Source organism: Sciurus carolinensis, chromosome 5 (assembly GCF_902686445.1).
Source record: "Sciurus carolinensis chromosome 5, mSciCar1.2, whole genome shotgun sequence".
Lineage (NCBI taxonomy): Eukaryota > Metazoa > Chordata > Mammalia > Rodentia > Sciuridae > Sciurus > Sciurus carolinensis.
In genome coordinates, this window is record NC_062217.1 from 81,180,933 (window position 1) to 81,206,762 (window position 25,830).

A 25,830-nucleotide genomic window follows, 5' to 3' on the forward strand; every position below is an offset into this window, starting at 1 on the left:
CCTTTGGTTTTTTTCTCTAAGCCTTCCTCAATCCCAGTAATTCTCAAATTTGGCCTTTTCGTGATATCCCATAGTTCTTGGAGATTCTGTTCATGATTTCTCACCATCTTCTCTGTTTGTTCAACTTTGTTTTCGAGGTTAAATATTTTGTCTTCAATATCTGAGGTTCTATCTTCCAGGTGTTCTATCCTATTGGTTATGCTTTCTATGGAGTTCTTAATTTGGTTTATTGTTTCCTTCATTTCAAGGATTTGTTTGGTTTTTTTCAATATCTCTAACTCTTTATTGAAATGATCTTTTGCTTCCTTTATTTGCTCCTTTAACTGTCGATTGGTGCGATCATTCAATGCCTGCATTTGCTCTTTCATCTCATCGTTTGCTTCCCTAATCATTTTAATTATGTACATTCTGAACTCCCTTTCTGTCATTTCTTCTGCCATGCTGTCATTGGATTTTATTGATGTAACATCTAGATTTGTTTGGGGCATTTTCTTCCCTTGTTTTCTCATATTGTTCAGGAATCAGTGGATGTTAAGATATTGCAGATTTCCTCTATTGACTTATAATGTCCCTGAAGATTGCTAGTATATCCCCTCTTATCCTTCAGTAGCCTGAAGTCTTGGAGGAAGTTGATAATGCAGTGCTCCACAAGGAAGCTGCCTCTCTGAGATGACCCTCAGTTAGGGGTATATTCCCTGCTAGTGGGCAGAGGTGCCTCCACTTGTTGACCAATGGTCATCCAAAGGGGAACTAGGCTGTGGGCTGAGGTAAGGTCTGTTTGGGCCTGTGTCTCTGGTTTTACCGTCCTTGTGGGAAAACCTCACCCGGCAGGGAAGACTCACCTGGTGGGGAGGTCTTGGTGGTCAGTTCCCCTCCTAGAGGTTCCCCTCAATCTACAACTACCGCCTGGGCTGTTCTGTCTTCCTCTGCAACGTTCCCAGGGGCCCGGACCTACCTCCTGGGCCTGGGCGCCTCACCCTTTGCAGGCGAGTCTCCTTAGGCTGCCCCTCCTCAGAGAAGCTGCCCACAGTCCTGGAACCTTTGCTCCACCCCTCAGCTTGTCTCTGTGTTTGTTTGTTTGAACCCAGGGTCTGTGCATGGTAGACAAACTTGTCTACCAGTAAGCTACACTCCAGTCCTCAATTCTCTTTAACCTTAAAAAATATTTTCACTGGGTGTAGAATTCTTGTTTGAATTTTTATTTTAGCTCTTTAAATTTATTGTTTGATTGTCTTCTGGTTTGCATGATTTCTGAAGGAAGTCTGCAGTCATTGGAATAGTTACTCCCCTTGATGTAATGAGTATTATTCTCTGACGGTTTTGAAATATCTTTCTTTGTCATTTGGTTTAAATCAGTATGAGATAAATATACCTAGGCATTTTTTCCTAACTGTTCTTTTGGGTTGCACTAAGCTTATTAAATTTATAAATTTATGTTTTTCACTGAATTTCTGGTCATCATTTCTTCAAGTATTTTTTCTGGAGCTTAAATTACCTAGAGGTTAGATCATGGGATTTTTTTTTCCCTTGTAAATTCCTGTATCTCTGTCCCATCTTTTGTCTTTCCTATTTGTATTGGACAATTTCATTCATCTACCTTAAGTTCACTGGCTCATGTCCTTTCTATTTTGCTAGTAAGCCCATTTGTCAATTATTTTTATATCAGCTATTTTTTAGTTCTAAAACTTACATTTTCTATTTCTTTGCAAAGATTTCTAATTTTTTAATTCTCTAAGAGCATAATTATGATGGCTTCTTTAAAGTGTTTGATAATTTTGACATCTGGGTTAATTTTGAAGTTAGCTTTTGTTTCTCATCTATTCCCATAATACCAGAGAGCTTCTCCTATTTGTTCTTATTGAGTAATTTGGAGTTGAATCCTAAACATTGTGAATGCTGTGTTGCGGTGACTCTAGATGCTTACACTGCAGTATTACAATTTCACCAAACTGCAAACTACTGCAATGTCTGTCAGTAGGAAACAAATTAGTATAATGGAATATCCTATAGCAATTAAAATAACTATTATCAATAAATTACATAGCAGCCCAGATGAATCTGTTAAAGGGTATGTTGAGTGAAGAAAGCCAAACACAAAAGTATGTTCTGATTATTTGATTTACATGTAGTTTAAGAACAGAGAAGACAAAACAAGAGAGAGAAATCAGAGAAGTGGTCCCTTCTAGGTGCAGGTGTCTCACTGCAAAAGGGTATGCAGAACCTTCTAAAGCCCTGTAAATGTTCTATATATTTATCTGGGTGATAATTACATAGGTGTATATATATTTAAAAGTTCATTAATCTGCTCCTTTTGATTTGTGTGTTTCCCTGCCTATTATATCTCAATATTCAGCATAAGTACATAAAAGGAAGTATAATTTTTCTTTATCTTCCAGTTTGGTTTGCATATATTTTGTGTGGAGAATTTATAATATTAACAAAGATCTAGGAATATAATATGAAATGGAACTTTACACGGTTTATAAAGATCCCTCCATTATTAAATAATAGATGAAGGCCAAATTATAGTTTTTAATTTCTCCAAATTATACACACCAAAGGAAACTAAGATTGATGTTTAAATTCATGTTTACCAAATTTTTTAATATTTTGGTTTCAGTTGCATGAGTAATTATAATTACTTGCATGAATTAGAATTTTCTAGAATCTAATATTGCTGGTGCATCTTACTTGGAAAGCACTATTTCACTTAAATATTGTGTTTTATATAATGATTCTGGTACTTTATCTCTCTAAACTTTTCTTAAGTTCCTGTAAACTTTAAACCTTTTAATTTTCAAAATTGCTTTCTAAATAATCATTATTTAATGGTGTACACACTTTTTTTTTTTTTTGTAAACAAATGGGATACATGTTGTTTCTCTGTCTGTACATGGCGTAAAGGCATACCATTTGTGTAATCATAAATTTACATAGGGTAATGTTGCTTGATTCATTCTGCCATTTTTTCCCTTCCCCCCCTCCCCTCCCACCCTTCCCCTCCATCTATACAGTCCTTCCTTCCTCCATTCCTGCCCCCCTCCCTAAACCCAACTCCAACCCCAACACTAACCCTTCCCACCCCCCATTATGTGTCATCATCCACTTATTAGCGATATCATTCTTCCTTTGGTTTTTTGAGATTGGCTTATCTCACTTAGCATGATATTCTCCAGTTTCATCCATTTGCCTGCAAATGCCATAATTTTATCGTTCTTTATGGCTGAGTAATATTCCATTGTATATATATATACCACAGTTTCTTTATCCATTCATCAATTGAAGGACATCTAGGTTGGTTCCACAATCTGGCTATTGTGAACTGAGCAGCTATGAACATTGATGTGGCTGTATCTCTGTAATATGCTGATTTTAAGTCCTTTGGGTATAGGCCAAGGAGTGGGATAGCTGGGTCAAATGGTGGTTCCATTCCAAGTTTTCTAAGGAGTCTCCATACTGCTTTCCAGAGTGGCTGCACTAATTTGCAGCCCCACCAGCAATGTATGAGTGTACCTTTCTCCCCACATCCTCGCCAACACCTGTTGTTGCTTGTATTCTTGATAATCGCCATTCTAATTGGGGTGAGATGGAATCTTAGGGTGGTTTTGATTTGCATTTCTCTTATTACTAGAGATGTTGAACATTTTTCCATATGTTTGTTGATTGCTTGTACATCTTCTTCTGTGAAGTGTCTATTCATTTCCTTAGCCCATTTGTCAATTGGATTATTTACATTCTTGGTGTAGAGTTTTTTGAGTTCTTTATAGATTCTGGAGATTAGCGCTCTATCTGAAGTATGATTGGCAAAGATTTTCTCCCACTCTGTAGGCTCTTTCTTCGCATTGCTGATAGTTTCCTTTGCTGAGAGAAAGCTTTTTAGTTTGAATCTATCCCAGTTATTAATTCTTGCTTTTATTTCTTGTGCTATGGGAGTCCTGTTGAGGAAGTCTGGTCCTAAGCCGACATGTTGAAGCTCTGGACCTACTTTTTCTTCTATAAGATGCAAGGTCTCTGGTCTGATTCCGAGACCCTTAATCCATTTTGAGTTTAGTTTCGTGCATGGTGAGAGATATGGGTTTAGTTTCATTCTGTTGCATATGGATTTCCAATTCTCCCAGCACCATTTGTTGAAGAGGCTATCTTTTCTCCATTGCATATTGTTGGAACCTTTGTCTAGTATGAGAAAATTGTATTTATTTGGGTTTGTGTCCGTGTCCTCTATTCTGTACCATTGATCCACCTTTCTATTTTGGTACCAATACCATGCCATTTTTGTTACTATTGCTTTGTAGTAGAGTTGAAGTTCTGGTATTGCGATACCCCCTGCTTCACTCTTTCTGCCAAGGATTGCTTTAGCTATTCTGGGTTTTTTATTCTTCCAGATGAATTTCATAATTGCTTGCTCTATTTCTGTAAGGTACATCATTGGGATTTTAATTGGAATTGCATTGAATCTGTATAGAACTTTTGGTAGTATGGCCATTTTGACAATATTAATTCTTCCTATCCAAGAACATGGGAGATCTTTCCATCTTCTAAGGTTTTCTTGAATTTCTTTCTTTAGTGTTCTGTAGTTCTCATTGTAGAGGTCTTTCACCTCTTTTGTGAGATTGATTCCCAAATACTTTATTTTTTTCGAAGCTATTGTGAATGGGGTAGTTTTCCTAATTTCTCTTTCTGAAGATTCATCGCTTATATATAAAAATGCCTTAGATTTATGTGCATTGATCTTATATCCTGCTACTTTACTGAATTCACTTATGAGATCTAAAGTTTTCTGGTGGAATTTCCTGGTTCCTTACGTATATAATCATATCATCAGCAAATAGGGATAGTTTGAGTTCTTCTTTTCCTATTCGTATCCCTTTAATTTCTTTGGTCTGTCTAATTGCTCTGGCTAGAGTTTCAAGGACGATATTGAATAGAAGTGGTGAAAGAGGGCATCCCTGCCTTGTTCCAGTTTTTAGGGGGAATGCTTTCAGGTTTTCACCATTTAGAATGATATTAGCCATGGGCTTAGCGTAGATGGCCTTCACAATGTTAAGGAATGTTCCCACTATCCCTATTTTTTCTAGTGTTTTGAGCATGAAGGGGTGCTGTATTTTATCAAATGCTTTTTCTGCATCTATCAAAATAATCATGTGATTCTTGACTTTAAGTCTATTGATATGGTGAATGACATTTATTGATTTCCTGATCTTGAACCAACCTTGCATCCCTGGGATGAAACCCACTTGATCATGGTGCACTATCTTTTTAATATGTTTTTGTATGCGATTTGCTAATATTTTGTTTAGAATTTTTGCGTCGATGTTCATTAAGGATATTGGTCTGAAATTTTCTTTCCTTGATGTGTCTCTGTCTGGTTTAGGAATCAGGGTAATATTGGCTTCATAGAATGAGGTTGGGAGAGTTCCCTCCTCTTCTATTTTCTGGAATACTTTGAGAAGTATTGGAATGAGTTCTTCTTTAAAAGTTTTGTAGAAATCAGCTGAGAACCCATCTGGTCCTGGACTTTTCTTTGTTGGAAGGCTTTTGATGACTTCTTCTATTTCATTACTTGAAATTGGTCTATTTAAATTGTGTATGTCCTCCTCGTTCAGTTTAGGCAATTCATATGTCTCTAGAAACCTGTTGATGTCTTCGAAATTTTCTATTTTGTTTGAGTATAGATTTTCAAAATAGCTTCTAATTATGTTTCGTATTTCAGTCGTGTCTGTTGTGATATTTCCTTGTTCATTCCGAATTTTAGTGATTTGGGTTTTCTCTCGTCTTCTCTTTGTTAGTGTGGCTAAAGGTTTATCAATTTTGTTTATTTTTTCGAAGAACCAACTATTTATTTTGTCAATTTTTTGTATTGTTTCTTTCAGTTTCAATTTCGTTGATTTCAGCTCTGAGTTTAACTATTTCCTGTCTTCTACTACTTTTGGTGTTGGTCTGTTCTTCTTTTTCTAGGGCTTTGAGCTGTAGTGTTAGGTCATTTATTTTTTGAGTTTTACTTCTTTTATTAAATGCGCTCCATGAAATAAATCTTCCTCTAAGTACCGCTTTCATAGTGTCCCAGAGATTTTGATATGATGTTTCTTTGTTCTCGTTTACCTCTAAGAATTTTTTAATTTCCTTCCTAATATCTTCTGTTATCCATTCATCATATAATAGCATATTGTTTAATCTCCAGGTGTTGGAGTAGTTTCTGTTTTTTACTCTTTCATTTATTTCTAACTTCAATCCATTATGATCTGATAGAATACAAGGTAGTGTCTCTATCTTCTTGTATTTGCTAACATTAGCTTTGTGGCATAATATATGGTCTATTTTAGAGAAGGATCCATGTGCTGCTGAGAAGAAAGTGTATTCGGCTCTTGGTTGGATGGTATATTCTATAAATGTCTGTTAAGTCTAAATTATTGATTGTGTTATTGAGATCTATGGTTTCTTTGTTCAATTTTTGTTTGGAAGATCTGTCCAGTGGTGAGAGAGGCGTGTTAAAATCACCTAGTATTATTGTGTTATGGTCTATTTGGTTTCTAAAATTGAGAAGGATTTGTTTAACATACATGGATGAGTCACTGTTTCGGGCATAGATATTTATGATTGTTATATCTTGCTGATTTATACTTCCCTTAAGCAGTATGAAATGTCCTTCCTTATCCCTTCTAACTAACATTGGCTTGAAGTCCACATTATCTGAAATGAGGATGGATACTCCAGCTTTTTTGCTGAGCCCATGTGCATGGTATGTTTTTCCCCATCCTTTCACCTTTAGTCTATGGGTATCTCTTTCTATGAGGTGAGTCTCTTGCAGGCAACATATTGTTGGATCTTTCTTTTTAATCCAATCTGCCAGTCTATGTCTTTTGATTGATGAATTCAGGCCATTAACATTCAGGGTTATTATTGAGATATGATTTGTATTCCCAGTCATTTGGTTCATTTTAAAATTTATTTATTTATTTATTTATTTTTGACACATCTTTGTTCCTCCTTTATTTGACAGTTCCTTTAGGATAATTCCTCCCTTTGCTGATTTGCTTCTTTGTTTTTTATCTCTTCCTCATGAAATATTTTGCTGAGAATGTTCTGTAATGCTGGCTTTCTTTTTGTAAATTCTTTTAGCTTTTGTTTATCATGGAATGATCTTATTTCATCGTCAAATTTGAAGGTAAGTTTTGCTGGGTATAAGATTCTTGGTTGGCATCCATTTTCTTTCAGAGCTTGAAAAATGTTGTTCCAGGCCCTTCTAGCTTTTAGGGTCTGGATTGAAAAATCTGCTGATATCCATATTGGCTTCCCCCTGAATGTAATTTGGTTCTTTTCTCTCACAGCCTTTAAAATTCTGTCTTTATTTTGTATGTTAGGTATTTTCATTATAATGTGCCTTGGTGTGGGTCTGTTGTAATTTTGTGTATTTGGAGTCCTATAAGCCTCTTGGACTTGATTTTCCATTTCATTCTTCAGATTTGGGAAATTTTCTGATATTATTTCATTGAATAGATTGTTCATTCCTTTGGTTTGTTTCTCTAAGCCTTCCTCAATCCCAATAATTCTCAAATTTGGCCTTTTCATGATACCCCATAGTTCTTGGAGATTCTGTTCATGATTTCTCACCATCTTCTCTGTTTGTTCAACTTTGTTTTCGAGGTTAAATATTTTGTCTTCAATATCTGAAGTTCTGTCTTCCAGGTGTTCTATCCTATTGGTTATGCTTTCTATAGAGTTCTTAATTTGGTTTATTGTTTCCTTCATTTCAAGGATTTCTGTTTGGTTTTTTTCAATATCTCTAACTCTTTATTGAAATGATCTTTTGCTTCCTGAATTTGCTCTGTTAACTGTCGATTGGTGCGATCGTTCAATGCCTGCATTTGCTCTTTCATCTCATCGTTTGCTTCCCTAATCATTTTAATTATGTACATTCTGAACTCCCTTTCGGTCATTTCTTCTGCCATGCTGTCATTGGATTTTATTGATGTAACATCTAGATTTGTTTGGGGCATTTTCTTCCCTTGTTTTCTCATATTGTTCAGGAATCAGTGGATGTTAAGATATTGCAGATTTCCTCTATCAACTTATAATGTCCCTGAAGATTGCTAGTATATCCCCTCTTATCCTTTAGTAGCCTGAAGTCTTGGAGGAGGTTGATAATGCAGAGCTCCATGAAGAAGCTGCCTCTCTAGGTGTGGTAAACCCTCAGGTGGCGTATATTCCCTGCTAGTGGGCAGAGGTGCCTCCACTTGTTGACCAATGGTCATCCAATGGGGAATTAGACTGCGGGCTGAGGCAAGGCCTGTTTGTGCCTATGTCTCTGGCTTTACCGTCCCTGTGGGAAAACCTCCCCCGGCCAGGAAGAGTCACTCGGTGGGGACGTCTCGCTGGTCAGTTGCCCTCCTAGAGGTTCCCCTCAATCTACAACTACCACCTGGGCTGTTCTGTCTTCCTCTGCAACGATCCCAGGGGCCCGGACCTACGTCCTGGGCCTGGGAGCCTCACCCTTCGCAGGTGAGTCTCCTTAGGCTGCCTCTCCCAGAGAATCTGCCCGCCGCCCTGGAAACTTCGCTCCGCCCCTAGTCGTGTCTCTGTGCGGCTCTTCCAGCAAGAAGCCACCTAACTCCTGGGACCCTGCTCTGCACCAATCGCCTGGCTATGCAGCCCCTCCCCTGAGCCACCACCTGGAGCCCCATACAATAGCTCCGAGACCCAGAGACCCGCCACACACCTCCTCCTCCGGACAGCCGCCCGGTTTCCGACGCAGTCACGAGGAGTCCAAGCAACTCACTTCACGTCTCCTCCTCCCGCCAACCACCCGTAGCCCTAGGCAGCCACTCCAAGTCCAAGTGTCCCACCCTGTTCCTCCTCCTCCTCCTTGGGGTAGCCCCCCGAGTGTTCAGGAGCGGTGGCTCTGAGACCAGGTGACTCACCACGCTCCTCCTCCAGGCATGCCACCGGTGTTCAGGAGCGGTCGCTTTTAGTCCAATCAGCTCACCACTCGCCTCCTCCTCTGGCAACCGCCTGTGGTTCTGATGCAGTCACTCCCAGACTAAGCGTCCCACCGCTCTCCTCCTCCAGGCAGGCCACCAGTGCTCTGGAGCAGCTGCTCCGAGTTCAAACAGCTCCTCACGCAGCTCCTCCTCCGGCAACCGCCCGCGGCTCTGATGCAATCACTCCCAGGTCAAGCAACACGCCACGCTCCTCCTCCTCCTCCGGGCAACCTCCCGGCACTCAGGAGCGCTCGCTCTGAGTTCAAACAGTTCACCACGCAGCTCCTCCTCTGGCAACCGCCTGTGGTTCTGATGCAGTCACTCCCAGACCAAGCGTCCCGCCGCGCTCCTCCTCTTCCTCCGGGCAACCCCCTGGTGTTCAGAAGCGGTTGTTCTGGGTCCAAACAGCTCGCCACGCAGCTCCTCCCCAGGCAGCCGCCCGGAGCCCCAGCGGCTGCTCGAGTCCAAGCGCTATGCTGAGTTGCCTCCTCTACGATGATCCCAGTTGTCCGTGTTTACCGCTCCAGCAGGGGGAGGGGCGTCTCGCCGAGCAACTCCACTTCACAAATTCCCTGCGTTCTGGTGCTACCGCCCCATCCGGGACGCCTCCCCAACAGGAGAGACTCATCCGGCAGCTTTGAGTTGGTCCCAAGTCTCTCACTATCTCCTCTTTTGAATCTTGCGTCCTGGAGCAGCGTGAAATGCAGCCGCCCTCTAGTCCGCCATCTTGGCCCGCCCCCCACACTTTTTTTTTTTTTACATAATGGAAGCTCACATGTAATTTTCTCATATAATGTGCTCCAAATTACCAAAACTTTATCACTTTTAACCCATGTAAATGAATTTTGCATAATTAATTTCAGCAAGTCACTCAGGTTAGCTATATTCTAGATGAACCATATTGAAAGAATTGTCTTAACTTTCATTAACATTGTCAGCAGAAGCTCTGGTAGGGAGAAACAGTTTTCACTGCTCAAAATTAGTTTTTCTAAGCAATTGTAAGATTTAAGACAACATAATAATTAGAATTGCATCAAGTTTTGAGTTCAGTAATCCATGGAAACATGCCAAGTTATTAAAATCAAGAAAAACAGTTTTGGCAGATCCTTTTATGGGGACAGAACAATTGCAATCTCTTGAAAGCTTGATGGAATAGTCAGTCAACTGTGTGGAAAAAGAAGTGGAAATGCGTAATATAATATACTCATTCTACTACACATAGTAATTCCTACATGCTGTGGAGTAAAATTTTCAAGTGATTGAATTCTGCTATTAGACCTTCACATTTATATAAAGGCCTCAGTAATTCAACTAGTACTAAATCACCTTTTATTACAGGAAACACAATTACCTAATTTGCATAGTGAGTAAAGAAGATTTTTTGAGGAAGATTTTTTTTGTGTGTGGTACTGGGGATCGAACTTAGGGCCTTGTGCTTCTGAGGCAAGCACTCTACCAGCTGAGCTATCTCCCCAGTCCGAGGAAGATTTTTTGAGAAAGATTGTGATGAGGACTATTTCATTACAGCTCTTGGTGCTTGATATCAGTTGTGCTTTAAACTTTTCTCCCATGTGGCACATTGTTAGAATTTCATCTGTTCATAAGTTTAAAGAAAACAGATTACAGAAACTATGTTTCTGCTTTCCCATAGATCATTAAATATGACTGCAAATTATAGTTAAGTGATTAAATAATGACCATTTAAATGTGGTAATTTTGTGACATTCACTTTAAATAGTTATAGAAATAAAATGGACATGCAACCTGTAAATATTTTTGTACACTTACTAGTTCATTTGTCGTGTGTGTGTGTGTGTGTGTGTGTGTGTGTGTGTGTATGGAACCCAGGACCCCACACATGCTAAGCAAGTGCTCTACCATTGAGCTATACCCCCAGTTTTATGCATTAGTTTTTCTTTTTATAAAACAAATTCTTTTTTATGCTTTTATTAGTGCATTATAATTGTACATAATCATTGGGTTCATTTTGACATAATCATGCATAAAATTTAATTTACTCCATATCAGTGCCTGATGCCTCCCCACTTTTCTTCTTCTCTTCCCTCCACTGTTCCCCCTTTTCTACTCCCCTGTCTTGCTTTCACTTATTTATTTATTTTCAACTAGTGCTTTGTAGATATACATAAAGGTGAAATTTGCTTGGTAAATTTACACATGCATGTATCATAATTTTGTCAGATTCATTTTACATTTCCTCCCTTTTCCTGCCCCTCTTCCCTCCCTCTCAATCTTTCACCCCACTGTTCCCTTTCATTATGCTATCCCACTCCCCCCACACCTTTTTTCTCCTTACTTTGCTCTAGCTTCCACATAGTAGTGGTTACTGATATTTCTCTTTCTTTTCCCCTGTGTGCTTTATTCCACTTGTGTTTGATAAAGCAATTTTCTTTAGTGTTAATCTATGTAACTTAAAATTTTATTGCATATTTTACATGAAGTACTCCATCACTTGAGTCTTCTACTCTGCTGGTGACATGGAAATCATTTCTCTAAAATTTGGAACTTTTGCTGATTTACAAGAATTTTGAGGAAAATATAGGATGAGATGAGAAAAAATACTCATGGAAGTGATTCCCATATCTTAAGTTGAGAAATCGACCTGTCTTTACAATGTACGTTGCCTCTAGACATCTGAAAGCCAGCTTTACAGGCATTCACTCCATTCTTTTGCTTCCATCTTTTAAATATTTTCCAAAAATTCTCTGACCTGTCTGGTTTGCTATTAGCACCTCTCATGTTTTCCTAATGATATGAATTTATTCTCTCTTGAATACTTTTAAAAAACAGCTTTATTGATACATAATTCACATAGTATACTATTCATCTGTTTACAAGGTACAATTCAATGGATTTAATATATTCATACATATGTGCAGCCATTGCCACAGTAAATTTAAGGTCAATTTCCTCACTTCTTAAAGAAACCCTTCTCCCTTTAGCTATCACTTCTAAACAACCACTAATTTACTTTCTGTCTCTATGGATTTGCCTATTTAGGACGTTCGTATGATTCATATCATGTAATGGGTGGTATTTTGTCACTGGGTTCTTTCACTTACCATAATGTCTTCAAGTTTCATCCAGTGCTGTAGCATGTATTAGCATTTTGTTCCTTTATAGGGCTCTAGAATATTGTGTTGTATAGCTGAGTCATATTTATTTGTCATCAGGTTATTTCTACTTTTTAGCAATTGTGAATAATGCTGCTGTAAACATTCATGTGCAGGTCTCTTTGTGGACATGTGTTTTCATTTCTCTCAGATGTATACCCAGGTGCGGCATTTCTGAGTCATATGGTAGCTCCAAGTTTAACCATCTGAGGAACTATCAGACTGTCTTCACAGTGTCTGCATCATTTACCTTCCCATCAGTGGTGTATAAGTGCTCTGATGTCTCTAAAGCCTTACCAATATTCACTATTATTCATTTTGATTCTAGCCATGTAAGCAGGTATAAGTAGTACTGCACTATGATTTAAATTTGAATTTTCCTAATGGTTAATTATGTCAAGCATTTTTTTTTTTTTTTTTTTGGTACTGGGGATTGAACTCAGGGACACTCAACCACTGAGCCATATCCCAGCCCTATTTTTTGGTCTTTTATTTGGAGACAGGGGCTCACTGAGTAGCTTAGCACCTCACTTTTGCTGGGGTTGGCTTTGACCTCACGATCCTCCTAACTCCGCCCCGGGAGTCACTGAGATGACAGGCGTGCACCACCGGCGCCCAGCATCAAGCTTATTTCCTTGATAATTATTTACTTTTTCATCTCATTTTATTCTTTTCGATATTGAGGACTGCATCCAATAACTTGTATATTCAAAGCAGATACTGTCCCACTAAGTCACATCCCTAACCTATCAGTGAAATTTTTTGAAGCAAAGAATGAAGTAAACATGTACCTCAGTCTGCTGTCTTGATTCAGATATCTTTTTGTTTATATGAGAAATACAAAGTTATATTTTTCCTCCTCTGTTTTAGGCAACACAGCAAATAATTGACTATAACTGTGGAGATCTTGGAAACTTGTTAGGTAAAGAGAATGACTTGGCCCTAATTATTGATGGTGAAACATTAAAGTATGCCTTAAGGTTTGAAATTCAGAGGAAGTTCTTAGATTTGGCCCTTTCATGTAGAGCAGTATTATGTTGTAGGTAAGAATATTTTCATTCTTCTTTTTTCTCCCTGCTATACCTACTACTGTTCATGTGAAGAAAATATAGACATGAAAATGAAAATTTTTTCAGAGGCAACATTTCTTATTGGGAAAATGCAGGTCTGTATTCAATTCTAATTGTTAGGATTAAGATTTACAGGAAAGCAGTTTATAATTTTTCAATGGTAAATTGCTAGCTAATGAATGACAAGTTGAAAGAAATCTTCTATAAATAACAAAGGTTACAGAATTTCTTTTGCATGCTAATGAGATATCTGGTGGTTGGAAACCCTAGATAACTTCAGGACAGGGACAGATCACAAGAAACACCAAAACAGGATTTAAGAGTTGGAACTTTCAGCCCTACCCCCAATCTATTAGGAGCAAGAGGGGCATAAGGTTAAATTTATCACCAATGGCCAACAAATTAATCAATAATGCAACATAATGTAGCTTTCTATAAGAATCCAAAAGTGCTAGGTTCAGAAAGCTTCCAGAGAGCCAGAATGTAGAGGTGCCTGGAGGGTGGGAGAAGGCATGGAAGCTTCACACCCTTTCCACAAGCCTTGTCTCATGCATCTCTTCATCTGTACCCTTTGTAGTATCCTTTTTTATAAACAACAAAAAAGTTAGTAAAAACTTCCCTGAGTTCTGTAAGCCACTCTAGAAAATGAGACAAACCTGTGGAGGGGGTTGTGGAACACTGATTCATAGCTGATCATTCAGAAGCACAGATCACAATGTGAGAAGTTGGGTGAGGGTGACCTTGGGCACTGAGCCCCTAACTTGTAGCATCTGATACTACTTCCAGGATGATAGCTTCAGAACTGAATTGTATTACATGACACCCTGTTGATGTTCACTGCAGAACTGATTGGTTGCTTGGTGTGTGGGGAAATACCCCCAACCACATTTGGTCGCTGTTTTACTCAGCTATTTCACTGTTATGACTAAAGGACCCAGAACAACTGTAGAGAAGGAAGAATTTATTTGGGGACTCAGTTTCAGAGGCCTCTATTCACAAACAGCAGGCTCCATTCCTCTGGCTCATGGTGAGGCAGGACATAATGGCAGAAGAGTGTGGCAGAGGGAAGCAGCTCACATGGTGATCAGGAGGCAGAGAAAGAGAATTGCCAGATACAAAGTATATACTCCAAAGCCACGCCCCCAATGAACCACTTCCTCCAGCCACTCCCCATCTACATCCAGTTACCACTCAGTTTATCCCATTAGGGATTACTTCACTGATTAAGTTAAGGCCACAACCCAATCATTTCTCTTGTAAACCTTCTTGAGTTGTCTTACGTGTGAGCTTTTGGGGGAACACCACATCTAAACCTAACAGTCTCATTTGGTCCACTCATTAGTGTTCAGAAGCATTCAGCATTGAGCATTGTGAGTTGAATACAGATTAAGAAAAACTGAGTTTGTTTTTATCTATGCCCTTACAATCTTGCATAGATTCCACCCCCCAGCCCCCAGCTTATTTCGGTTTTCTTGAACGGGACCACTGTGGGAATTCTGTGCTGTTTCAGCTAATAAATGACAAGACTAACTTTGCCAGACATGGATGTGAAGACCATCGCATGGATGCGATAACATCAATGTTGGTACAATCATGTAGCAACTTTAAGACTTGGGGGATAATGGCTTCAGGTTCACACATGGAACGTAGCTTTATGTGTTTTTATTGACTGAAGCTTAATATTAAGGCTAATGTCATTTTAGACTTTATTTTCACAAATTTGGGGAGGTAGGTGTAAAAATTCAGACAGTTGAGAATCCAATTTCTATCCTTATCTGGTAAGGACTGATTTGGAGCTTTAATGAAGGAACTCAAAACTACCTCATGAAATTAATAAGAACTTGATGTTAAGCAGGAGGAAGAGAGGGCTTAAGGGTCCCAATATCTCTCCTATTGTATTTAGAGAGCTCTGTGTTGGCCCAGGGAATAGAATTAAGATTTGAAAATACGAAGTCAGATTTGGGATTGATACGAGTTTTTGTGTTTTTGTGTGTGTGTGCGCGCGTGCACGTGCACACCCATGTGTGTTTCTCACAGATTGGGAGTCTGAGTGTGAAAGTGGTTGGTCCAACCAGATGGTAAAGTTATTAACTCTGGAAGTTTTCTAGTAAAAGCACCAGTGTCCCTTGGTGGGAACACACACCTGATTTCTAACATCTACTTCAGAAAATGTTCATTCTTTTCAGAAAATGTTCATTCTTTTTCACTCTATTTCACAAGGTAGTGATTTTGACTTATTACGTTCTCTTCATTATGAAGCAAAAGTTCTAATGCATTTGTTTTAGTCAGCTTTTTAGTCAAAAGACATAACAACACTTTTAAAGGAGGAAAAGTTTGTTTAGTACTCACATTTCAGAGATCTCAGTTCATAGATAACCTCTGGGTCCAAGGTGAGGCAGAACATCATGGCAGAAGAGAGGCCCCAGGAAGCATAGAGAGTTCCCCTAACAACAAATAAAACATAAACCCCAAAGGCATGTCCCCAGTGTCCTGCCTCCTCCAGCCACACCCTATCTGCCTATAGTTACCACCCAGTTAACTCTTATCAGGGGATTAATGCACTGATTAGGTCATGGCTTCATAACCCTATCATTTCACCTTTAATCTTTCTTGCATTATCTCACACATGAGCTTTGGGGGACACCTCATACCTAAACCATAACAGCATTCTAATCAAGGAAATCAGCTATCTCCCCAGTCTTTAATAAACTCATCTAATTTAATTTATTAGTTTTTAGGAACTCTTTTTGAGAGAAAGAAATGGCAAGGGAGGTCATTCACTGCTAGGGAATAAAATCTTTTGTATAGCCATCATTTTTTGATAGAGATATAAGTCAAATTATTGAGTGAACTAAAAAATGAGTGATAAATAGGAAAAAAAAGTTTTGCTACTTCTTCCTTTGCATCATAGAAAACATTTCATGCACAGAGAAGGCCTGCTGGCCTGAAATTTATTTAGAATTATTAAGTTTGTTTCTGTAGCTTGCCTCAGAAAAAAAAATCAATGATAATATTCTAATCTGCATTGTTCACGTAGCATGAGGAGGAACAAGATTTCATGCTGTTACATCATTTAACTTTTGTTGGTTGTTAGTTACCAGGGTCCAAACTGGACTCTTTATATATATAATTTTATATCTATATTATTATATAGTATTATATATATGTATATATATAATTATATATATTTATTATAATTATATATATTTATATATATATAAATCTCCTTGAATGAATGAATTCAAGTTCAACAGGACATAATTTGATTTTTAAAGGCTCCTTCATATCCTACACTTTGGGTAAAGACTTTTAAATAGTGTCAGAAATAGGAGACATCTGTCTTCCTCTCATGTAGGTAGCTAATGTAAATTAATATGCAGGTTAGTATTACAGGAGAGGGACTGATGGGGAATCTTTCTGCATATAAACTGGGAAACAGGTAAGAATTTATTTTGTGATGTTGAAGAAGTTACTGTGTGATTTATTTATTTATTGGTGGAGGTGTTGGGAACATTTTTGCATATGAAAAAAGTTTCATTGTAGAATTGGAAAATTTACTAGTAGCTTCCATTGAAATATAGTTATGTCCAGGTTATTGTTGACTTTTTTTGTAAAAACTTTTAGAATAGTATGAAGTAAAATGAACCCAAACACCATCTTTAAAAGTGATTTTTTTTCTATCTTTTCAGGTTATCTCCCCTCCAGAAAGCTGAAATAGTGGACTTGGTTAAGAAGCGTGAAGGGGCCATCACCCTTGCTGTGGGGGATGGTGCCAATGATGTGGGGATGATCCGGATGGCCCATGTGGGTGTGGGCATCAGTGGGAATGAGGGCATGCAGGCCACCAACAACTCGGATTACTCCATTGCTCAGGTCAGTGCTATGGGACCCCAGCCGGGCATGGGAGATGTTGATGAGTTTCCATCTGTCCCTGAGTTGTTCCTAACTTCTCTAAGCTACCTTATAAGTGAAACTACCACACATTTGGGGTTCTCAAAGGTTTTGTCCTTACATACTTTGGAGTTCATTGATCAGCTATGAAGTTGACCAAACTGATCCACTAAGACTCTGTAATTCTGCTAATATAATCTCTAAACCCTGTCTCCTCAAAAATGTGTATTTTGCTTTGTGGTGTCTCTTGACAAAGATTTATTTAAGACATACAATCTCTTAATTTCCTTTTTACTGGCAGTTTTTTTTTAATTTATTTTTTTTAAAACATCTTTGGATTCACAGAAAAACTGAGCAGAAGGTACAGAGGTTCCCTAGGAATTGTCAACAATCCGCCACCAGAGTGGTACATTTGTTACAACTGTTATCCTACATCTACAATGTTTCATAATTGCCAAATGTCCATAGTTTACATTATGGTTCTCTCTTGATGTTGTATACTCTATGGATTCAAATAAATGTAGAATGATAGGTGTTCACCATGGTAATATCATACAATTTCCCCTAAAATTCCTCTGTGCTCTATCAGTGTATCCTCCCACCCACCCAACTCCTGACCACTACTGATCATTTTACTCTTACCGTAGTTTTGTCTTTTCCAGAATGTTATGTATTTGGAATCATGCAGCATATAGTCTTTTTGACTGACTTCTTGCACTTGATATGCATGTAATTTTCCTTCAAGTTTTTCAGTGGTTAAACAGCTCATTTCTTTTTTTTTAGCACCAAATAATATTCCATATTCTAGATTACCATTTTGTTTATCCATTCACCTACTAAAGTTCATCTTGGTTGCTTTCAAGTTTTGGCCATTGGACATAAAGCATCCATAAATATCTATGTGTGGATTTTTGCATGAATGGACACAAGTTTTCAATTCCTTTGAATAAATACCAAAGAGTGGGATTTCTGGATTGTGTCATAGAATGTTTTGTTTTGTAAGAAACTGCCAAATTATTTCCAAAAGTAGACAATTAAGAAGAATGTATACTTATGATTTATAACTGCATTTTTTACATAGGGACAGTTGTAAATCACTCCGAATTTCTTACATAGTAACCAGTAGCTAAATTCCTGGGTGAGGTGGCCATTATTTGACCTAATGACCCTGTGAAACCAGGAATAAGCAAGTTTACTCACCAGAACATTGTTATCTTTTGTTGATTTATAAAGCAGTATCATCTAAGGGATATCAACTTCCCCAGGCAGAATAATCACAATTTTGTAAAAGGAAATTCCCTTTAACATGTCTGTATTTGTAAATTTTTTGCTGCCATAACAAAATACCTATGAAGAAAAGAAGTTTATTTAGCTCTGTTTGGGAAGTTCAAGGACATGATGCCTACTTTGGTTGACTTGTAGTGAGGACCCTTTCAGTTGTGTCACATTATGGTGTATAGCAATGATAGAAGCATATGTGGGAACATGTGATCACATCTTGGTACAGAAAGCCAAAGAAGCCTGACTGAAGCCAAGCTCAGTCCTTTATAATAAATCCCTCAAGTGAACTGCCAAAGGATCCCATGATAATTGCCTTAATTCCTTCTGAGGGCAAGGCCCCAATAACCTAAATATCTCCCAGTAAGCTCCACATCTTGAAGGCTCTACACCATGTTCCATCAGTGCTACCCTAGGGTCCAAGCTTCCAACACATGGATCCTTAGAAAACAGATGACATCTAAACCATAGTAATAACTATTTCTTAATTGATGTTTTTATATGGAAGCAGCCAACCTTATGATCATGGGGAGTGGAGGCATAAATCCAATCAAAACTATGGGCCAATATTCACCAGCATGATAGAGATAGCACCATACAATATCATTCACTATTTAACAAAACATTTTCCTGTTTCAACACTTTATATTTTGAATTTTGAAGGTATAATAATTTAATATTGACTTTGATATTTTCATCATATTTGACACCAATCAGCAGTAACACTTTTCAGTCTTGATGAGTTCAGAAGCTTTATGTAATCTTTGAAAAGTTCCCTAGGAATACCCACGGGACTCTGGGTAGGTTATCCTTATTTGGGGCAGTTCTTATTGTAGGTTATCTCTGAGAGTCTATGTATTTTGTAATCCACTCACAGATAAGTAGATTCTTGAAGCTAGAGTGGTGACAACGTATCTTTCTCTTCTTCTTCCCCTTCTCCTTTTATTTTTAAATATGGTGCTTGTGATCAAACCCAGAGTCTTGTATATGCTAAGCATACACTTCTATCATACTATGTCCCCAGCTGTACAGCATACATTATTAGGGGTCCATATTTGAATCAGATCAGTTCTAACTTACATATGCTTGGATTAACTCTGTGCTGTTGTACAGAGGGATAAACTGGAAATCCTATGTTCCAGGAGATCTGAGTTGAGGAGCATGCTAGTTGATTAGGATCAGAGCATCTGCCTATAGACAGGAATGGTCACACCAAACTGATTCATATCTTTTCCTTCAGCACTAAGTACCATTGAGACACATGCTTCTCAGAGTCTTAACAATTATATGTGATAAAGTCTTGAACTTTTAAACACCATAGATGCATAGTACTGTCAGGGATCAGCCACCCTGGAATTTTAAGGGAATAGTTGTTTGCCATTTTCTCATGTATGTCTAAGGAAGAGACTTTTCTTTTAAAACCAAATCTTAATGGGATTTAAAATTGTTAGGTTGTTCTCTTTGGAGTTAAAGAAAAATCTAGGAGAGGTGGGTGTAGGGTTTTGTGAGCTTAAGTTCTAGGAGTCCAGCATTTGTCCTCACAGCCAGGGCACTTCACACTCTCAAGCACCTGCCATCTGAATCCTCTTTTACCTTTGTTCTGGGCTCCCTCATCACAGCTGCATTTGTGGTTAGGAAGACAGGACAACTTTTCAGGCTTTTCTTCCTTCTCTGGATGCCTCCAAGTTGCCACACCAGCTCAGTCCCTAATGCAGCATATTGGTTTGATTCATGCTTTGGCCCCTATTGAAAAGTTATTTCAGATTCATGAAAGCACTTTAAGCCCCATAAATTTGTTTTCCCAGCTTATAAGTAACAGCAATTTATACTGGAGATAGAAAGCATAGTGCTACCATGGTGTCTAATGTTTTATACTTTCCCCCAGAGTGGCACTTATCCCCAGTATTGCAGTGGACATTTGTCCATTTCTGCCCCATCTTCCTTTAATCCTTACCTGAGTTGCAGTGTTGGGTCAACCAACCATCATTTTGCTTTGTGGCCTCTTGGGTACAACTTTCCCCTTGCCCAAAGCACATCAGTATAATATTCTGTTCAAAACTCTCTGAAGAGAGTTTGCTACCTCCTCCCCAAATTTCTTAATATTTTAAAACTATCCTAAGAAATAGAACTTTGATTTAGAAATTTTTTTTTTTGTCGCGCTCCCTGCCCGCAGAGAGACGAGACGCAAACCTGGTTCTTTTTATGAGCTCTTTATTTTGCGTGCTTACTTTCTCCTAGTTCTTTCTTTGTTCTCCCTTTTTGAGGAACTTACACTTCAATATCTATAGTACAGTAACCAATCAGCATTTTCGCACGCGGGGAGAGCATTAACAGATACAGGCAGCAAAGGCAGGCATATAGTGGACCTGTACTGTCCATCAGGGAGCTTAGCCAATCCCTGGAACTTCCTCAAAATAATGTCAGTTGTTTGTGCAAAAGTTAACTGCTCTGGCTCACTGCCAGGCGCCATCTTAGCCTTGCCACACCTAGGGCCAGGGGTCCGGCCGAAACCCCGACAGTTCCCCCTTTTCTCTTTAAAAAGAAAAGGAAAGCTCGGGACCGTGCCTGTCTTAGGCGGAGTGGTCAACCACTGTCCTTACCCATCATCGGATAACTGCAGAGCATGCTACAGCTCCTGTCTTAGGTCGGTACGGTGGTCACCTCCTTCCTTACCCGTCTGGCTAGCGATCCAGCATCGTGAGCCATACTTGTGGGGAACTGCCGGCCTCTAGGGCAGCCATGGCCTGATGGAAAATGATACGATCTCTAGCTTGATCTCGGCGCATGCGCATGATAAAGCGTGTGAGGAAGACAACAGCAACAACCATGAACATACAAAAGGCTCCCATACCTGCCCATTGTTTTACAAAACTGAAAGAAGAGGATAGCCAACTTAGCACTTCGGACATAGGGGCTACATTAACTCTAGTAGCATTGAGACTAACAATTTGAGATCTAAGAATAGCAGTAAGATTATCAAATGTATAAGACCAATTTGTTTGTAGCTGAGCAGACAAGATTCTAGACAAGTTTGCTGCATAGCTGAAGTTATGATAAGCTATGGGTGTAACACAAAGTCCTCTTAGGTGATAAATGCATCCTACGCTTAACAGTTCCTGCAAAATGTCCATTTGTTCCTGGAGTAAGTCCACCCTCTGGTTCACCAAGAGAATTCCCGCTTTCATGTGTTGATTACTGTTTGTTGAGTAGACAGAGCAGTAGCTGTCTGCTGGACCACTTCATTAAGCTTAGTTGCTGACTGTACTGATGTCGTCAAGGCTACAGCTGCTGCGGCGGCTGCTGCTGCTGATGTAACTATGGTGGTAATGACTGCTGCGGTGATTCCAAAATCTCTCCTATTTCTGGAAAGCAATACTGGCAATTCATCATCTGTAATAGAAACTGGTATGGGCAAGAAAGTAGGAACACACATTAAGTCTGCCAGCAGGAACCTAGAAGCATTTTAACATTGAGAGATAGCACAAATCTGAAGTACAATTGAGAGAAGCAGTTGTTTTGTTACATAGTTGAACTGTTCCTCCTAAGAGACTAAAAAGAGGTAGTAAGTTAGTTTATTCCGTGGAAACACACAAACTGAGCCGCAGCTCCAGTAAAGCACCGGGTTACCCTTATTACCCACAGTTAAAAAAAAAAAAAAAAAACCCCAAACAAAGAGACAAAGAGAAAGTTTATCTTTAGGGGACCTGAAGGTCTCCTCTATTCCCCCTTTTTGTTTATAAAGAACATTTTTGAGGGTGAGATGTGCATGTTTAACAATACCTTGTTTTTGTGGGTTATAAGGTACATCTGTGGTTAGAGTTATTTTAATTTTAGTGAGGAATTGGTTCTTACCAATTTTAGTTTTTAAAGAAAAATTTAGACTTTATAACGTAGTACAATCTTTAACAGTTGCTTAACCATAATTGTATAAACCCCTATTTTTAAGACAATTGTTTTAAAGAATAAAACTTAAGAGACACAAAGTTAAGAGTAAATTAGTGTTTTTAAGAAAACTTTGTCATTTTACCATGTCATTTTACCATATAGATTAAACTTTGGTTTATATTAGAACATTAGTATTTCACCTTAGGAAAAACCTTAAATAGCTTTAGCTGTTTCACATACACACAACCAATTTAGTTACACACAGACTTGTTGAAACTTGCCCTTTATTACATACAGACTTACTTATCCAGAAACATTTTCTTTTTCTTTTTACTAAATACATTTCCATACCCAGAACCTTTTATTTTCTCTTTCCTATTTGTTGACCCCTTTTTTGTTCACATTCTGAAACAACTCTTATGAAATTTTTGAATTTAGATAAATCACCCTATTTTAATAAGATTAAATATTTTGTTGTTTATAGTACTCTTAATTGAAACACAGTTGAAACTTTTGGGACCCTTTATATATAGAATTCCACTTGTTAGGACATAACTTCTAATAACCTTGTTTTTAGTTTAGTGAGGACACAAAGTAATCGTAAACCCTTTTTATTTACCAACCTATGAAAACACCAATAATGTTTAAGTATGATACCCCATGTAATTTAAGGAGTTAAAAGTACTTGATGTTATTTAACAATTAGCATTTTAACTTTGTAAATTAACCAGACGTCTCTACAAACACATTTGAGTAATCCCATACATGTTAACTCCAATTTATTTATTTTATAAAACCAAGATATCAGACAAGTGTCCTGAACAGGATCCGTTGCCTCTTTCCTGCTGAAGAAAAGTCCTAGAAGCAATTGATATTAGACATTGTTTAACATTAACATTTCATTAGTTTGACCACCTGGAGACTTGTAAGTTATTTTTAAAGATATTTTACTTTCATTAGTTTACCCAATTTAAATTGAACCTTTTTAAATCACGTGAATAAAAGTATTTGGATCCATTTTTAAATTTTAATTTTAAGAGCGCTCAGTTTTGACAAAACATGACATTAGACAGCACAACATAACACATAACACAAAATCAAAGGCCTTGTAACTTTATAGGTAAATGTTCATTGCAATGAAACAGCTGTTCAAAAACTTCAGTTGAATAAAAAATAGAACTGATCAAAAATAAAATCATTAACCTAGGTATGTAGGATCAAAATTATGAGCTCAAAAATACAGCATTAAAGAAAAAACAAAACAAAACAAGAATCCTGAAGAATAAGTTAGTTTTGTGTAGCGGCCCAGGAGTTTAAAACGGACACTTTTTTTCTTCTTTTCTTCTTATCTTTAGGTTACCCCCCTTTTCTCCTTGAGACTGTAGTTACATTCCAATGTGGCAGGGGGAGGGAGGATCACCCAGGACTTTTTAACCCTTTTTTACCTGGTTGAGAAATCAGGTTAGGTTTGAATGCAGAAAATTATGAAACAATTATCTCCCAATACTTGTGGGGACTATGGCTACTATTTTATGTTCCCACTGTGGAACATTCCATGACTTTTTAGCAACTCCCTAAGAGGCTGTTGCATTCTAGTTTTAGACAGTTCTGTTCCTATGATTAAATCTTACAGCACTAAGAGCTCCAAGCACACAAACAAGCCACACAACAAACACAAAAATAACACACCACACACACAGTTTGGTACCACTTCATAAATTGAAACTAACTAATTTTACCGGGCAACGAACCTGCCTTCTGTGAACTTTTACCGGGCTTTCAGCCTATTAATCTTTCTCTGCTACCGGGCTTAAAGCCTATTAATATTTCTCTGTTACCGGGCTTAAAGCCTATTAATATTTCTCTGTTACCGGGCTTAAAGCCTATTAATATTTCTCTGCTACCGGGCTTAAAGCCTATTAATATTTCTCTGTTACCGGGCTTAAAGCCTATTAATATTTCTCTGCTACCGGGCTTAAAGCCTATTAATATTTCTCTGCTACCGGGCTTAAAGCCTATTAATATTTCTCTGCTACCGGGCTTAAAGCCTATTAATATTTCTCTGTTACCGGGCTTTCTAGCCTTACTTACTTTATTACTTTATTGCTTTATTATTTTATTACTTTATTACTTACCACTTAACTTACCCTTGTCTGTGAAAAATTATTGTTCTTTGGATCCCGGGTTTCGGCACCATTTGTCGCGCTCCCTGCCCGCAGAGAGACGAGACGCAAACCTGGTTCTTTTTATGAGCTCTTTATTTTGCGCGCTTACTTTCTCCTAGTTCTTTCTTTGTTCTCCCTTTTTGAGGAACTTACACTTCAATATCTATAGTACAGTAACCAATCAGCATTTTCGCACGCGGGGAGAGCATTAACAGATACAGGCAGCAAAGGCAGGCATATAGTGGACCTGTACTGTCCATCAGGGAGCTTAGCCAATCCCTGGAACTTCCTCAAAATAATGTCAGTTGTTTGTGCAAAAGTTAACTGCTCTGGCTCACTGCCAGGCGCCATCTTAGCCTTGCCACACCTAGGGCCAGGGGTCCGACCGAAACCCCGACACTCCCCAAATTTCTTAATATTTTAAAACTATCCTAAGAAATAGAACTTTGATTTAGAAATTTTTTTTCTCCCCTGAAGATAAATTATTGCAAAACTGAAAACTGAGGCAATACGAATGTTGTTTACATTGACTCAAGTTTATTATCTGGTTCTGGGCTTCAAAAATTTTTTAAAATTCACTTATTTTTGGTTTAGTTATGCATCTTATGATTTAAATATCTTCCTCCCTATCCTGCCCATTCATGTTCCACACTCATAATCTTTTTTTAAGAGTTAATTTTTTTTATATATACCAACTTCTGCCATTTTGAAGTCACTCTTTAAATTGAGGACCCACTAAATTACCTTGAATTGCCTCATTTTGTGGAATAATTCATGAAAACACATTCATTCAGAACATGTTCACTGAGTGTCAGTCACTTTCTGGGTATGTTTCTAGATGTGCAGGATTAATCAGTGAACAAAGTAAACCATGAGTCCTGCCCTCCCATGGTTTAGAAATGTCTCCCAAAGGCCCAGGTGGTAAATATCTGGTCCCAGCCTGAAGCCGCCTCTGCAAGGTGGGCTGTAGTGGGAGGAAGTTGGTTCTTTGGGAACATGTCCTTGAAGGGCATGTTGGGACCCTATGCCTTCACAGCTTTCTCTTTGCCTTCTGACCACCATGAGGTGAGCAACTTCCTCCCTCTCCTACTCTCCACATGATGTGCTGTCTTATCACAGGCCCAAACAAAAGGAGCCAACCCACCATAGACTAAAACCACTGAAAACCTGAGGCAAAACAGATCTTTCCTATGTATAAGTTGATTGTCTCAGTAATTTTGGTCACAGCAATAGAAAACTAATACATGCCCTTATGCGGCTTACATTCTAGTAGAAAAAAAATAAACATTGCAATGAATAAATACTGTACATTTTACATTAGAAGAACAGGAAAAAGGAGATGGGGTGAGAAGTCTCAGGAGTGTCACAGAGTCTGCCCTTGCTTCGCTGTTACATTTTTGTTTATTTTTCTTTTATTTATTAGAGGAAACAGGGA

The 25,830-nt window shown here is 38.3% G+C and overlaps 1 protein-coding gene across 1 annotated transcript in view; it reads left to right on the forward strand.

Annotated features, from left to right (window-relative positions):
• Positions 1-25,830, forward strand: part of LOC124985625 (phospholipid-transporting ATPase IB-like) — a 207,097-nt gene that overhangs the window by 109,613 nt on the left and 71,654 nt on the right. The window contains exons 26-27 of the mRNA XM_047554330.1: positions 12,977-13,149; positions 16,866-17,049. Of these exons, the coding sequence (XP_047410286.1) occupies positions 12,977-13,149; positions 16,866-17,049 (357 nt within the window). The remainder of the gene's footprint in view (positions 1-12,976; positions 13,150-16,865; positions 17,050-25,830) is intronic.